At 41.0% G+C, this 17,276-nt stretch overlaps 1 protein-coding gene across 1 annotated transcript; it reads left to right on the forward strand.

Annotated features, from left to right (window-relative positions):
• The first annotated feature begins 3,306 nt into the window (after positions 1-3,306).
• Positions 3,307-17,244, forward strand: LOC6501682 (replication factor C subunit 1). Its single transcript, XM_001955718.4, has 5 exons — positions 3,307-3,443; positions 3,509-4,869; positions 4,927-5,769; positions 5,825-7,264; positions 16,936-17,244. The coding sequence occupies exons 1-4, from the start codon at positions 3,435-3,437 to the stop codon at positions 6,606-6,608; spliced, it is 2,997 nt and encodes a 998-aa protein (XP_001955754.2). The 5' UTR covers positions 3,307-3,434; the 3' UTR covers positions 6,609-7,264; positions 16,936-17,244.
• Positions 17,245-17,276: the final 32 nt, after the last annotated feature.

A 17,276-nucleotide genomic window follows, 5' to 3' on the forward strand; every position in this document is an offset into this window, starting at 1 on the left:
CCCAGCCATGACTCCACCATTTTGTCTTAGACGGGAGACCAATGTGTGGGCAATATGTTGGTTGGTATGTATGTCCACCATATACAGTAAATGTATGTATATAAAGGACCAGGAGCGTTCTAGGCAGTCCCTTATTTTTAGTCCCAGGGACCATAGATTCTAAAAATTTTCGGAGATTCTCTTCTAAGCAGTTAAGAGTTTAGGTGGATAAGAAATTTTATTATTTAGGGAATAAGTGCACTGAAGAAGGTCCTCGGGAGATCAAAATATATCGGGTCTCCCATGATATATAACTTGAAACTCCCAGAATTTGGTCTAATAAAATAGAGAAAAATCGAATAAAACCGCTCCTGACGCCCCAACATCCTTGTTAAAGCTCCTCCATGTCTGTACTTCTCCTTCTTTTGGTGGAACACGTGTATCGCTCTCACTCCCACTCCCTGAAGATTTGCAATTCCAATTGGCGCGACGTCTACGTCGAGGTCTGCTCCGGCTCCTGCACCCGCTCCCGGATGATTAGTTGTTGTCTCTGGGTCGGTCCCCAGTCCGCTGTCCCCTGCGCCCCAGATGCCCCGCCTTTTGCCCCAAAACCATCGTCTAGGCGGCTTCTATGGCCGCGACTTGGGCCACGTTTAACCTTCTTTTTATTGCACACACGATGCAATTATTTGTTTTATTAACTGTTGAACATGTTTTCTCCGCACACATTGCGCCATGTTTTCCCACTGATATATAAGTCGCTTCCAAATTGTAAATTGCAAATTTTATTAATTTCTGCCCATGGGAAACTTGTTTCAGGCTCCGTGTGGGGTTTCGTTTGGGTTGTGGGCTTGGTTCAGCATCTGGTATGTTGGTAATTAACCTTTTAGGGCTCTTGTCTTGGGCTTGGAAAAATAATGCTGGATATGGCCAAGTCTAGGCACATCAAATTGGTAAAAAAAATAAAAAATTAAAATACCAAACTAAGGAATTAAATTAATTTGGTTAATGTATTTCGTAACACTCTTAACCCAAAGGAAATGCCAATTTTTCATTGGCTAAGCCCAAGTCGGGTTAATTTGCATATAAGCCAAAAACCAACAACCGAAAAAAAGCTAATTCTCCCACCAAACAAGGGAGTGAAAGGCGGCCAAAATAAGTCAACTACATTAACATGAACCCGGCCCAAAGATTAATCAGTTAAGCAAACATAATAAAAGGCTAAGCACTATTTTGCGACATTTTGATAAATATCGAATCAAAATAATGCGTCAAAATAATTAATCACGATTAAACGTGGCCAGAGAGGGAGGGGGTGGGGGGATTAGCCGGCGCTAATGATCGATAAATGAGACAGCCTGACCGCCGCCCGCAAGGGAGAACAAGTGTTTTCCATCACACGCCATTTTCGAATTAGTGTTTCGAGCAAACCCCCTCGCTCTCTCTATCCCCTAACATTCACCCCATCATGAGTTGGCAGGAAAATGTCACATAATCGGAAAAATCAAATGCAAATGTAATAAATCCGTGTGAAAGGAGGCGGTCCTGGCCACCCTCCGATTTGTATTTATTTACTTGCGACTTGCCACTGGCGACTGGCGACTTTCGACGCATAATTTAACGTCCTGCCAAAGGGAATCCACCCGAGGTCAATTTATATTCAAAGCCATCTGTTTTCTTTTGGGTGGGAACCTTGCCATGTGCTGCTCCAGCATCCAGCATCCAGCCAGTCAGTCAGTCACTTGGTCATGGAAAGTCACACCAACAACCCTTTATATAATTCCAAACAATCCACTGACTTTTCTCCCCAACAGAGTTGAAATTTTTCCTGATTCTTTTTGGTGTTTTCCAGTAAATAAATTTCACTTGTTGAGCTTAGGGATAAAATTAAAGTTTTTAGTTTTTATATTTCAAAAATAATGTATTCTCTTTTTGAGGGTAAAATATTTGGAACATCCTGAAGTACTGATCATTAATAAATTTTTGTAAATATAGCCTATTTTTTTAGAGCCTATTAAATATTTCACAAAATATTCAAATTTATAGTATATAGGGACTATATATTTGTATTTTGTTTTGCAATATGTCGTATTAAGCCTTTTGGAATTAATTTTCAAAACTTTCAAAAAACAATGCACATATTCCGAATTAATTTTCAAAAAAAAAAAAAAGTGGGTTTAATAACAAATTAGTCACTAAACCTTTTTTATTTGTTTGAAACTTATCAGAAAAACAAAACTGTTATTAATTTAGAAAAACATCATCCACCAAGAGCTGTGTAATCTTCGCTCCCTTCGCGCCTGTTTTGTTTATGTTGAATTTAATCAAAATCGGTGTTAAGCGGTGATCGTTCAAATCGGCCCCAAGGGTGACATTCGACGGTGTTTAGCACGTGCAACAGGCCGCAAGCAAGGTCGCAGCCAAGTGGCAGGCCGTGCCTTGTGGGTGGCTGTTGGGGTGGCGCGTCAGCCGCCGTATCCGCAACCCTTAATTGCACGTGTAATCGGCTAGCCGAAGGGGGTTGACAGCTACCAGGCTACCAAAGGGCAAAATCGGGGGAAGACGGCCTAATGCCCTGTAAATGCAACTAAACAGCTTTTGCCGCGCTTCTCGGGCCAGAGAGTGCCGCGGGGATTCGTCATCAGGGCGGTGTAAAGTGGCGGTGATGATGTGATTGCGATTTGATTTGATTAGATTGCATTACATTAGCGGAAGATTGATGGAGCATATGTCAAATGACACGGATTCGTTTCGGCTTTCAATGCAAATTTAACAATTTGTTGCAACGATTAAGCTTAAGGCTTTTGTTTCCTGCCTATTTCAAAATAGTTTCCAAATAATCCTATTATCAAATAACTGAACTGAAAAACAATTAAGGAGAGCTGATATTTAAATTAGAAATTTAAATATAGGCAAAGATTAAACATATATTTTGAGCCCATATTTGAATTTCAAATTCGAAATTTGTTGGCTCTAAATTGCTGATTGCTATGGCACATATCTTATAACAGTCCATTTATTATATTATCCAGATATTATTATTATATTATCCAGAAGATTAGACATATATTTTGAGCCCATATTTGAATTTCAAATTCGAAATTTGTTGGCTCTAAATTGCTGATTGCTATGGCACATATCTTATAACAGTCCATTTCTTAACAGTGTGCTGTTAACGCAATGTTAAGCCAAAGATGCCAGACTTCTCATTTTAAATAAGGATCTATAATTTATATTCTATTTTCCCACTTAAGTTACACCACTTAACCATTTACACCCACTTAAATACACATCTAAGTTTAATAATCAGAAGAATGTAAAATAATCATAAAATAGGGCAAATATTATTCAACTACAAAAATATCGCTATGATGATTGACATATCGATATTTTGATATATGTTCAACATCATACACGAAATTGAGTTCCATAAAAACATTAAAATTTAGCAAATAATGCAGCGAGTATGTTGGTGACAGTTGGTCAGGGGTAAAGATGAAACCCTATTTAACACAAACAACCATTCCAGGGCATCGACAGTTTCTTCAAGCGCATTCCAAGCAAAGCCAAAGAAGTCAAGGATGACAATGGGAACGAGGAGACGCCGTCAAAGGCGCCAAAACGCAGAAAGGCTTTGATAATCTCCAGTGATGAGGATGAACCACAGTCAGTCTTCCACAATCCCCACGACACTAAAAGGCGAAAGACCTCCAAGGCTTTGTCCAGCGAAGATGAAAAGATTGAAGCCACCCCAGAGCCGGATGCGAAAAAGAAGAAATCAAGCCACTCAAATGGCAAGAAACCTTCGCTCACAAAACTAAAGAAGTCCGTGGATCCCACAGAGCTTTTCGGTGGCGAAACCAAGCGCGTGATTGTGCCCAAGCCGAAGACCAAGGCAGTTCTGGAATTCGAGAACGAAGACATAGACAAGAGTCTCATGGAAGTGGATATGGAGGAGAGTTTACGAGCGGAGGAAGAACGTCATCCGGCCAAAAAGGAATCTGCTCGGCCACCAAAGTCGCCTACTCCCAAAAAAGCCAAGAAGTCCAGCCCAGATGCTCCGGCCGTCAAGGAGTCCAAATCCAAGTCCTCCACTCCACGAGCGAAGAAGGAAAAACCACATGCAGATTTAGAGACAAGCGTCCTCACAGATGAGGAGCGCCACGAGCGGAAACGCATGACCGCCGTGCTTTACCAGAAGTACAAGAACCGCAGCAGTTGCTTGAATCCAGGCAGCAAGGAAATCCCTAAGGGAACGCCCAATTGCCTGAGCGGAATTACGTTTTTAGTCACCGGAGTTTTAGAGTCTATGGAGCGCGAGGAAGCAGAGTCGGTTATCAAGGAGTATGGTGGTCGAGTAATGACTGTCGTGGGCAAGAAGCTGCAGTATCTGGTTGTGGGCGAAGAGGCAGGTCCCAAAAAACTGGCTGTAGCCGAAGAGCTTAACATCCCCATTCTTAGTGAGGATGGTCTGTTCGATCTTATAAGGGAGAAGTCAGGACTATCCCATCCTGTGAAAGAGGAGAAAAAGACTCCCAAAAAGGAGCAGAGCTCCAGGGACGTAAAGAGGGAAAATGGAAACTCTAGTTTAAAGGAAGAGAAGCCATCTACTAAATCCAAAGTAAAGGAGGAAAAGGAGACCGCGAAGCATAAAATTAAAGAGGAACATGTTTCACCAAAGGCGAAGAAGACGAAGCATGAGGAGCCCGTTCCGGCCGTAACCTTGAAGGTGAAAAAGGAGCCTAGCTCCCAAGAGCAAAAAGTTTCTGTAAACGTAGCCGCAGACCCTGCTCCACAGGACCTGCTCGGCATGGCCTGGGTGGACAAGCATAAGCCTACGAATATCAAGGAGATTGTGGGACAGGCGGGGGCCGCCAGCAACGTCACTAAGTAAGTAGATGCTCTCGTAAGGCATTCCATCTCTAACTCAATTACTTTCTTTTCTAGACTGATGAACTGGCTTTCCAAGTGGTATGTGAACCACGATGGGAAAAAGAAGCCTCAGCGACCAAATCCCTATGCTAAAAACGATGATGGCAGCTACTTCAAAGCAGCATTACTCTCCGGACCACCTGGAATCGGTAAGACCACAACTGCTACTTTGGTAGCCAAAGAGCTCGGTTTCGACGCTGTGGAGTTTAATGCGTCGGATACGCGAAGCAAACGCTTACTGAAGGAAGAGGTTTCTACCCTACTGGGCAACAAATCCCTGGCTGGTTACTTTAATGGCCAGGGCCAGGCAGTGTCACGAAAGCACGTGCTGCTAATGGACGAGGTCGACGGAATGGCTGGAAATGAAGATCGTGGCGGCATGCAAGAGCTGATTGCTCTGATCAAGGATAGCTCCATTCCCATCATCTGTATGTGTAACGATCGCAACCATCCGAAGATACGTTCTCTGGTCAACTATTGCTACGACTTGCGATTCCAACGACCTCGCCTCGAGCAGATCAAGGGCAAGATAATGAGTATTTGCTTCAAAGAGAAGGTCAAGATTTCGCCGGCAAAGGTAGAGGAAATCATTGCAGCCACCAACAACGACATCCGGCAATCGATCAATCACATCTCCCTGCTCAGCGCCAAGGAGGACTCTGTGGGTAAGGCAGGACAACAAGTGGCCACCAAGGATCTCAAGCTAGGACCTTGGGAGGTCGTACGCAAAGTGTTTACGGCCGAGGAACACAAGCACATGTCTCTAGCCGACAAGTCTGATTTGTTCTTCCACGACTACAGTCTGGCTCCTCTATTCGTTCAGCAAAACTACCTCCAGGTCACTCCCCAAGGAAATAAGTAAGATAATCGATAGAATAAGTTATATTTTATTGAACCTTTTGTATAATTTTAGGAAGGATGTGCTCGCCAAAGTGGCTGCCACGGCAGATGCCCTTAGTCTTGGCGACCTGATTGACAAGAAAATCCGCTCGAATAACGCCTGGAGTCTACTGCCAACACAGGCCTTTTTTAGCTCTGTGCTGCCTGGTGAGCACATGTGCGGCTACTTCACCGGACAAATCAACTTCCCCGGCTGGCTGGGAAAAAACTCGAGGGCCGGAAAGCGTGCTAGACTGGCACAGGAGTTGCATGATCACACGAGGTCCTGCACCTCAGGCTCCAGACTCTCTGTTCGATTGGACTACGCTCCCTTCCTGCTGGACAATATTGTGCGTCCACTTGCAAAGGAGGGCAACGAAGGCGTGTCCTCTGCCCTCGACGTTATGAAAGATTACCATCTGCTGCGCGAGGACCTGGACTCTCTGATCGAGCTTACAACCTGGCCAGGCAAGAAGTCGCTGTTCGATTCAGTGGATGGGCGTGTGAAGGCTGCTCTGACGCGCTTATACAACAAGGAGGTGATGGCCTACTCCTACTCGGCTCAGGCCGGCATAAAGAAGAAAAAGGCGGAGGCTGCTGGCGGAGATGAGGATTACCCCGGTCTCGAAGAGGGCGAGGAAGAGGGTGGTGGTGGTGGAGCCGTTTCCGAGGACGACGAAGACAAGGACAACCTGGAGCTAGATGGCTTGATAAAGGCCAAAAAGAAGCCAGCTGCCAGCACATCCAAGGCGGCAGGTGGTTCAAAAAAAGCTGCTTCATCGACAGCAGCAAAGCCCAAAGCAAAGGCTAAAAAATAGTTCTTAAAAATGAATTTTTTTCTATTTTTTTATAGCACGTCCCACATGAATTGTTTATTAAGTGGAAATTAAGAATGAAATGAAAATTATTCCGAAAGTTTCTGGCATTTAGTTATTATTGTTAAAATTTCTATTGTATATCAATACATTTTTTTGAAATTAAAAACACATTTGTTTAAAAACATAAATGGCATTCCTAAAAATTATTTAAATTACCGCCCGGTTCGTGAATTTCTTGCCGGTTCGCAAAAGAGTGGCCACCTTGTTAATTTTCAGTGTGACCAGTTAGGGAAAACTTCAATATCTTGGCGATACAGTATCTCCACATCTATTCGGATAGTCCATGGCTCCAAGAACCCCAAAGGAAAATTCAAAATAAAAAAAAATTCCCCACTGTTCGGACGTGCGTGATTGTCGGTGCGGACGCGGACAAACTTGAGCAGTGGAAAATGCAGTGAAATCGTCTTGCTCGGCGCGTTTTTCCGTGGAAAACTGTGGAAATGATGTGCGAGAGGTCCGCCAGCACCGATTGAGAACAAAAGACCGCACCATAATCGGGTTTCAAGTGCTTATATTGCCAATTACATCGGCAGTTGTGAAATTTTTCGCACCACACCAGATCCGGAGTTGGGCGTTCTGAGTGTATCTGTGTGTGCGTATGTATCTGTATCCGTATCCGTGTGCGAAGGGCGCAGCTTGACAGATAAAACGCTCTCAAGTGGTGATTCGAAATTCCTGGCTTCTGCTACTGCTGCTGCTGGCCCGCTTTTAATTAAATCCAAATTAATTATAGTTCAAAGCTACAACAAGCTCGGGGACTGGCTTTTGTTTTTGCGCAACTCGCTATAGCTGCGCTGAAAATTCAATAAGCACGTAAATTCCATCACACACACACACACACACACCGACCAGAGAGCCAGGAGAAGAGAGTGAGGCAAGTAGACTTCGACAACAGTAAAACGGGTGGCCCTTGGCCAGGCCCGAACGCCCCAACGCCCCCACGCCGTACCATTCGCTCCACGCCCTCAAAGACCCGTTGTGCGAGGCACAAGGACACACAGCCTCTCAGCCTAACGCATACGTGCGCAGCTGGGGAGCTGGGGAGCTTGGGAGATGGGTGGTGGTAGCTGGGGCCTGCGATTTTCGTAAACACTTGTCGCCTGCGTCGAAAGGTGCCGCGCCTTGTAACATTTTTTTTTTCTCATTCGTTTTGGATTCGGGCCTGTGCTTTATGTTTTGGCAACACATGTTTACCTTTTCAACATTGGGAGAGCTTGGCTTAAATACAGCCATAAACGAGAGAGAGGGGGTGACGTGTTGTGAATAAGAGATTAAAACGAAAATAAGCGAAAATAATGGACTGTTTAAAAGGCTTTTATGAATGAAATTTGAGAACAGTACTTCAATTATGAATTAAAAAATTATATAAACTCTCTTTTCTTAGAAGAGCAAAAGCTATGTATGTTTTTGTTTTCATTTTCCGGATGATAGAAACCTAAAGGAAAATTCTTGTGTTTTCCGGTTCACATCTTGCCTTTAGTCCTCATCATATACAGTTGCGAAAAAAAAAATAGCACCACTACATCACACTTCGATTGGGCTTTAAAAAAAATAGTAATAATGTTACCAATTTATTCAAATAAAATTTTTTTATGTAGAATGATATTCTTACTAAACAAAAAAAGAGTTATAGTTTTAATATTGTTTTAATATTTTTTTTTAATATTTTACTAAAAAAGATCGCAAAAGAAACGAAAATAAAAATAGCACCACTTTCCATCTCTAAAGAATTCACAAAGAAATGGTAACATTTCAGCGACTTAAAGCACGTGTTTTACAAATTTGTCTTCAATTTAATTATTTCAATTAAAAAAAAAAATTCAAATGGGTCGTGGAAAACACTGCACGGATGAAAAGCGTGACCTGATCAAAAAGTTGATCAAGGATGGAAAATCCTTTCGAGAAGTGGGTCGACTTGTTGGATGTTCAAATAAAATGATAAGGAACGCCATAACCTATAAGAAAAACCAGGAAACACGCGGTAGGAAGCCTTCTATGACCCCTCTAGAGGTCAAAAGGTTGGTTCGCCATAGCAAAAGGGAACCTTTCAAGCCTGCTACAGATCTAAAAAAGGACCTGAATATTGCTGCAACGGATCAAACAGTGCGCACATATCTCAGGCAACATAATCTGAAAGCCTGCAGCCCAAGAAAAGTCCCACTTTTAAATGCCAGGCATATTGCTAACCGTATTAAGTTTGCTAAGGAGCACAAAAATTGGACCCCCCAGCAATGGAGGAATATTTTATGGTCCGATGAGAGCAAGGTGGTCATGTATGGTGGTAAAGGATCCCGAGCGTATGTCAGACGTCCGAAGAATTCAGAATACAAGCCCCAGTACACCACAAAGACTATAAAGCATGGAGGATGCTGCGTCATGGTATGGGCGTGCTTTTCATATAATGGAGTAGGTCCTATACACTGGATAAAATCTATAATGGATCAACACGTCTATGTGGATATTTTGCAATCTGTAATGTTACCCTTCGCAGAAGATGATATGCCTCTTATTTGGGTCTTCCAGCAGGATAATGACCCAAAACACACAAGCAAAAAGGCAAAGGAGTGGTTCCTCAACAATGCTGTACAAGTTTTGGAGTGGCCTGCGCAGTCGCCGGATCTAAATCCAATTGAAAATCTGTGGTCCGACGTTAAGAAGGCAGTTGCTGATAGCAAACCAACGACTATCGATTGCCTTTGGGGTGTTATTAAGGAGTCCTGGACTAATATACCCAAAAAACGCTGCCAGGACTTAGTAGATTCAATGCCAAGACGTTGTGCAGCTGTTTTAGCCAACAAAGGATGCGCTACCAAATACTAATCAACGCATATAGATATATTTTTAATATATCAATATTGATTACTAATGAATCTCTAACGAATTAGTCATTATTAGCATTTAAAATCCATTTTTGAAAAGTGGTGCTATTATTTTTTTCGTTTAATTTTATAGACTTTAATAAATTTTGTTAAATAACTTAAGAACATCTAAAAAACTTATGTTTTTTCGTTAATTTCTATTATCTTGAGGGTCTTCGATTTTGAAAAAAGTATAAATCGATTTCCTAAAGTTAAAAATATGATTATGATGGCAATTGAAAAATTTTGTCTGGTGGTGGTGCTATTTTTTTTTTCACAGCTGTACTTGTCGCCCTTTTTTCACATTTCTCTGCACAAAACGCTCCGAATTCAGGTCATTGCATTTGTTTGACTCGCCACCCAAACACCCCCAGTTTACACCTCCCACACTTCCATTTCGCTGCCTCTGGCTCAGTTCCTGCGTGCCAGAGTGTATTCTTCAATAGATTTTCACTTTTATTTCACGCAAAAGGAACGAATTGTTAAGATACTGGTAGTGGGTTCAGTGAGCTACCCCCTTATCTTATGCGACCATCGCATTTTCGTACTTCGGTTCTCATATCTGTATTTGAATAATGACACGACTTGTCCACAATCTTGGCCTGCGAAAAGAAAGGAAAACAGGAAAGTATCGATAAGTGGCAACAGATCGATGATAAAACACACTCACATGTGATACAGTTACATGGCTCACATAACGGACCCACTATCTATTATATATGTATCTATGTATCTATGTATCTAACCTATAGACTGCAGCAGCGGCAGCAGCAACAGTCAGCAATCAAATAGATAAACGATGAGCAAAGAGGGTCACTCTAGGCCCTAGGGTGGTTCTTGTCACAGTCTTGCCTCAATAGATAAGAGGTTCTTGCGTTTCAAACTATATAAAAATTAAAAAAAAAAATTAAAACTACTTCTTAACACTTAAAATCTATTTTTAAATTATATTCATTTTTAATATTTATTTAATTTTAAAATTAAATTGTTATATAGCCTTATGCTTCACTGTATTTCCAACTTACATGCCTCGTTATCAGTGGAACAGTGTGCGTGTGTGCGAGTGTGCGAGAGTGGGGGATATAGGGGGTGTTGGGAGGGAGCGATAAACCAGCGACGACAACACACTTGACTGAACCGAATGAAGCCGAAGCTGTTAAAAATACCCGTTTGTTAGCATAGCTGTTGGCTCCAGCGGCACGACTACATTTTTTCCTCCCTTTGTTAAAGTTTTCATTTATTTACGATTATTTTACCTTTTTTTTTGGCAACTCTACCTCTCCTCTGACATCATCATTTGTGGGGTTTTGAACCTGAGATCTTCGGTTTAAAATTGTGCGTTACAGATCACCACATATGTACTTACAAATCATATAAGTAGTAGATACTTCTTCTAACCTTGCCTCGAATAAGTTCCTATCATGTTATATAATTTTTTAGAAATATTCTTCATCAAAACTTTAAGATTTGAGTGAAACCCCAGTCTTTAAAGTGCTTGATATTAGTCTATTATTATCTTCCCTTGAAGCTTTATTCTATAGTTTCTACAATTACCAAAAATTATTTATTTTATTTTCTCTACCATCTAACGCTCTTCTGACATCATCATTTTTTTAAATTGAACCGAAAATCTCTTCAAATTATGAACGAAAAGTCAAAGATCAAAGATCAAGTTGTGTTTATTTTAACCTTGTCTCTAATAAGTATGGATTTTTACATCATATCGTAATATTTATATTACTTTTTTTTCAAAAATTCATTGTTCATGTTGATCTTAAAATCTCTTATTATACCCTTGCAGAGGGTATTATAATTTTGGTCAAAAGTGTGCAACGCAGTGAAGGAGACATCTCCGACCCTATAAAGTATATATATTCTTGATCAGGATCACCTCCTGAGTCGATATAAGCATGTCCGTCTGTCCGTCTGTCCGTCTGTCCGTCTGTCTGTCTGTCCGTCTGTCTGTCTGTCCGTCTGTCTGTCTGTTTCTACGCAAACTAGTCTCTCAGTTTTAAAGCTATCGAGTTGAAACTTTGCACACACCCTTCTTTCCTTTGCAGGTAGTACATAAGTCGGAACGGCCGGGATCGGTCGACTATATCCTATAGCTGCCATATAACTGATTGATCGGAAATGGCATAACTTCGTTGTTTTTCAAGTTAGAAGGTTGGGACTTTCTATGGATTCTTATTTGGTCCAACTTATACGATCTGCCAAATTTCATAAAGATCGGTCGACTATATCCTATAGCTGCCATATAACTGATTGATCGGAAATGGCATAACTTCGTTGTTTTTCAAGTTAGAAGGATGGGATTTTCAATGTATGCTTCTTTGGTCAAAATAATTCGATATGCCAAATTTCATAAGGATCGGCCGACTATATACGATCCGCTGTATATCTAATAATATAGATGCGTGGCGCCACCTATCGGACTGCGACTGAACTGCAAGGGTATATAAACTTCGGCTCCGCCCGAAGTTAGCTTTCCTTTCTTGTTTTTTCTAATCTTTTCCCAAATTAGTCAGAAACTTAAAACATAAATAGAATTGGCATCTTTGGAATTTTAATTTTAGAATTTTTCATAAATATTTATTATAAATGATTGAAACATTTTAGGAAACCCCGTGTCTCTACTTTATTTATTAATACTTTTTCTATAACTTATTTTTATTATTTTCGAAATGTTTTTTTTCTATTTATACTATTACCTAAAATCTTTCTTCTTTTTACAACTAATTACTTTATTTTTGATATTTAATAGTGATTAAAAAGTGTTTTGACTTACATGAAAGTCTTCTCAAGTTCTTGATAGAAAGTTAAATATATAAACATTTCACATTCTTCTAACCTAATCTCAAAGATACATTGTCAGAAATGTGATACATTAATAGAACTTACGTGTTTTACAATCTTTAGAATTATTAAATTATTATTAATTATCACAAAAGTTAAAACTATTTTAGAAAACGCAGTCTTGCAGTTGTCTGATGTCTCTTATTTTCCCAATAATCATGTCCATATATCTTTAATTGAAATTCGTGCCTTGATGCTTTCTACTATTTGGCTTTTACAAGGCGTCGCGTGTTTGCCATGAGTACACAAGTACATAAATACAAACATATATATATCTATAGTATATATATATTTATATACATATGGCAAATGCCGAAGCCAAGACACGGATGCAGAGTGCAAACACAAAAATAGAGGCTGAAATAAAACTCGACTTGGCTTGTTGACCAAAAGAGAACGAACGAGTTAATCGTGCAGATGAAATGGGTCAACATTGGACAGTGGCCGGCGGACAGACGGACTGACTAAATGTCGCTGTTCTGTTCACGGCGTATCTGTGAGATACACAGAGATAGAACACACTGGCGAGTTTGCCGACAGCCCCAATGGGCCCGGCTAAATTAAGTTGCCAGCCAACTCTCGGCCTATACATATTTTATTTGCGATCTCAATACGCTTTGTTGGCTTTCTGGTGCTTCTTTCAACTGCGTTGCATGTTAGCAGGAAAATAAGGGGGGGTGGCAGCAAATGACAGGGGGCAGGCAGGCTTTTGGGGGTGGTCGTTCCTTGGCCATTGTTTCCTTTTGATTTTCAGTGGGTTAATTGGGTTTTTTGTCTCTCGGCAGTGATTTACACTCGATAGCAGGTTTTCTGGTTTTGGTCAAAGCATAAAACGATTTCCATTTCCGTTTGGAGTGGCATAAAATCCTACCTAGCCATGAGTTGCATATAAATTTGAAGCTCAAGTGTTTAAGTATGGATACAGTCACCTCTGGCTAAGCTGTACGGAGAGGACTTTGACTCTGACTTTGGATTTAAAGGAGATATGAGGATCTTTACCCTTTTTATTTTAGACTATTGACAAGCTTCGATTGTCCCTTAATGTGTCTCTAGTCTAGCCCTATATATCTTAAGATATTGCCTACACTTTTCACTATATTTTTTATAGTAATTTTCAGGGGGGATTAGTGCCTGAGGGGCAGTACAAAAGTTGCTGTCTAATCAATACCCATAGCCACTTGTTTGTTCAGTCAAAGTGTTGTCCAGCTGTCACTTGGTTTGTTTGTCAACGCGTTTTATTTTCCACATCGTACTGTGTACTGTGCCAGTGCCAGTGCCAGTGCCAGTGCCAGTGCATGGGTGTATCTATGTATCTTGAAGCTACCTTTGACAATACTAATTGATTTCCCCACACACGCATTCAGTTTCAGATACTTTCAGCTTTTTGATTGCGGTTTGTTGTGAAGTTTTTTCCTAATCATAGTTGCCCTGAGTGCGTGGATCGAGTTTCATATTAGCAAATAATTTATTATAAGCTTCGAGGCAAGGTATCATGTGAAAATATTTATCAACCTTTGATATAATAGATATACATTTGATATAGAGTATATATGAGAGTATGCTAGCAGTTCTAACGTTCTAATTTATGCCTTGAAATAATTATAATAAAGATCATTAAGTCTCTTACAGAGAACAAAGGTTTCAATGGGAGACCCATTCCCCCAAGTAGTGCAGATAGCAATTAAGAGATTCTGAGGCTTCTGTAGAATATTATCTGCTGACAAGTACAAAACGAGACGTGGAAGGGCTGGGTCAGGCAAAAATTTTGCCACACACATGTGCCACCAGCCCAGCTCCTGCTCCTGGGTGTGTGTACATCATAAAGTATAGTCGTATATAATGAAATGATAAACAAAGAGCCGAGTCATATAAAAGAGCAACTGCCCATGGTTGTGGCATGTGAGGCCGGGGGAGGGTTTGACTTTAAATAAATATTTTAATGAACTGCACTAAAGGCTGTGTGCCGGCGACTCCTAAAAAGAGTTGACTTTGAAACGCAATGACTTGCTGTGGCAGTGGCAACAACAAGAAGTCAGCCTGACTGACAGACGACCGGAGTGCATCCTTTTATACGCACACACATCAAACTGTGTGTTTGTGCATTTTATTTTTAAACCAGTATATGGTATATGGTAGAGTAGGAGGAGAAAGCCATGCACCATACACCATGTGGGATGTACAAAAAAAACGATTTTTTCGTTGAAGTTTTAATTTTTCTTTCCTTGGCCTGGCCCTATACAAACATTCAACTTCAATTGTTGTTTCTGGGGCTTTGGCCTGCTCCGCATTGGTGTGCCTTGTTTTCTGAAGAAATCCCAAAGTGATTCATCTTTCTTATAGGGGAGCAGTCGCCGACTGAATTATGAAAGATGCTGAAGATACATTTTAATTGAGATGCCACTGGGAGAGATGCCTTTTTTTTTTACTGGATAGATCGATTCAGATTTCATGAATTGCTAGCTGACATGGTTGATAAATAAAATGAAGAATATTAATTATAATTGATGGGAAAAAGAAAAGAAAACCAATTGAAAAGGAAAATAGAGTAAAGCTCTTTCTGTATCTTATTTCAAAAAGTTTCAAGCTACAACCACGCCCCATTCCTGACCTTTTCCAGCACACCTAGAATGGGATGCGAAACTTAATTAATAAACCATGAGTTTATGTCACTCCCCAGCATATGAGAGTCATAAAACTTTGATGGGTTACGAGCACACAACTTTTTGTGGGTCACACATACCGAATAGCATACAGAATAGCTCTCTTGCATAGTTACAGATGCAGAGACCTCAACGATTCTGGGGGGAAAACTTGTTAAACTTTACTTGACAAACAACAAACTCCTCACTGGCTTCTCAAGTTTGGATGGATGGCTGTGATTAAAACAGGCAGGCTCACTGCAGATGGGACACATCATTCGCCAATTTGAGCCTCGGAATGCGGAGAGCTATGCAGCCAATAAAGCCTGGGAGTTATGGCTCGAATAAACGGCTACTTGCTGGCCAGAACCAAACTTGGCACTAGCGGTACTTCATCCCCATTCAATTACCAGTCAGTAGAGCCCCAGAAGCAACTCCCATAAACTGCAAAAACATCATTAATATCGTGAGCTCGTCCGATCTAAGTCCTTATAGGGGCTTTTTGGAATTAGGATCACAGAAAGTGGGTCTCATCGGATTGGGAGCAACTGCTTAGTTTGTAGAAGCTTCTATTGATTGAATTGTAAAATCTAAATAGTAATGACTGTGTTTATTGGACAAACAATAATATTGCATTTTGTATAAAGCCCATTTGAATTATAGAGCAGATGCCACACAAGATAACTGACCAGAAAGACAGTCCAAGTTGAGATGCATGTGGGCGATAATCTCTATTTTCCTCTTCGTAAGCCGAGCCATGAAAAATTAAAAACACATAAAAGCCAAACAATGACCCAAATAAATGACTGGAAATTATTTAAAACCCGGGAACAAGAAAGAAGAAATTAGTGAGGCACCTGTGAAAATAAATAAGCTTATCAAAATCGACCCACGGGGCATAAACAGAAGATATGCTTGATGGGGGGAGGGAGAAGGAGAAAGGCGGCAAATCAAATAGAACAACCTCTTGGCTGCCTGGGCAGCCTAGGCTGCCGCTTGTCTTGGCCGATCAAGTTTGACGGGCCCCGAAAAGCCTACCCACGTGTCTGGCCCACGCTTGCAGCACACCAAGACACCAAGAAAACACAAATAATGCTCCAAAGCTCGAAGCCAAAGCTAAAGTTGAAGCCATCAAACCTACATAGAAATAGACAAGAGTGGAGGAAAAGTTTGGCGCCAATTATGCTGTGGGCAGGCCTTAAAAGAGAGGCACAAAATAATAATAAAATATGGGAAAATTATGAAGAAACCGCCTTTCCACTCGGCCCCTTACTCAGAAGCATTTATTTATGTCTTGGCTCGTAAATTTGAATGCGAACGTGGCCGGCTGGCTGTCAATTTGCAAGATACAGATACAGGATGCCGGGCCCGGCTCCATCCATGAGGTTGAATGGGGCGTGAAATGTGTGAATTTACGATGCGATTCGAGGAGTATCATGTATGCATAGTCAGGTTGAGAAAGAGACACTTTGAAGGCCCGGGCTGATAACCAAACTTGACGGCCTTCAATGAACCGCAGACTTTTCGGCCCATCATCCCATATCCCATCCATTCATGAGCTCTACTTTCCGGAACAATAGCCTTATCTGTGCAGCAGCTCTTTCTCATATGCATGTGACAAGTCCATAAAACTGAGACAGTGGTTCTGTTTAGTTCCCCCGATTCGCACAAGTCACGTTTCGTCATAAATAACACAAATGATTAGCATGTGGCTAGGAATGCATGTCTGTGAGCCATTTGCCTCTGCTAATTGCGGAATGATTAATAGAACTAGACCGAACGAGTTCCCTAGAAATGGGAGTATAGTTCGATTATTGAACTCTTTTTTAAGCCATTATCTCTCAACCAATTACCCAACTTTTAATTTCTTATAATGTCTAACATGCTTCTCTTGTTGTTGTGTTTTTTTTTTAGGCAAGACGATACCAAAACCAGAGGAACTACAACGATGAGGAAACCAAGTGGCACACATGCGTGTTGTAAGTGTTATCGTGGACAGCCAGTTTCACAAGCGAGCCAATAAAATATGCCAGAAATCTCCAATATCCAGCTCTAGAAACTTAGAACGAGGCGAATGTGAAACACATGTGCGGTGAAGCAGCTTCCCATTTCTTTTCGTTATTGTTCTTCTCCGGCAACGAATTGAAATTGAATTAAGCCCCGAGCCGGCAGTAGAGGAAAATAAACAGAGACAGCTGGAAAATTCAATTAACGAGACAAAAATACGAAACGAACCCAGTACCATTCCAAGTTAT

The sequence above is a fragment of the Drosophila ananassae genome, chromosome 2L (assembly GCF_017639315.1).
Source record: "Drosophila ananassae strain 14024-0371.13 chromosome 2L, ASM1763931v2, whole genome shotgun sequence".
NCBI classification, from domain to species: domain Eukaryota; kingdom Metazoa; phylum Arthropoda; class Insecta; order Diptera; family Drosophilidae; genus Drosophila; species Drosophila ananassae.

Excerpts from the sequence above, each read along its gene's own strand:
- LOC6501682 (XM_001955718.4), top strand. Across the intron at positions 4,870-4,926 it reads GCCGCCAGCAACGTCACTAA|ACTGATGAACTGGCTTTCCA; the intron begins GTAAGTAGATGC and ends TTTCTTTTCTAG. Across the intron at positions 5,770-5,824 it reads GTCACTCCCCAAGGAAATAA|GAAGGATGTGCTCGCCAAAG; the intron begins GTAAGATAATCG and ends GTATAATTTTAG.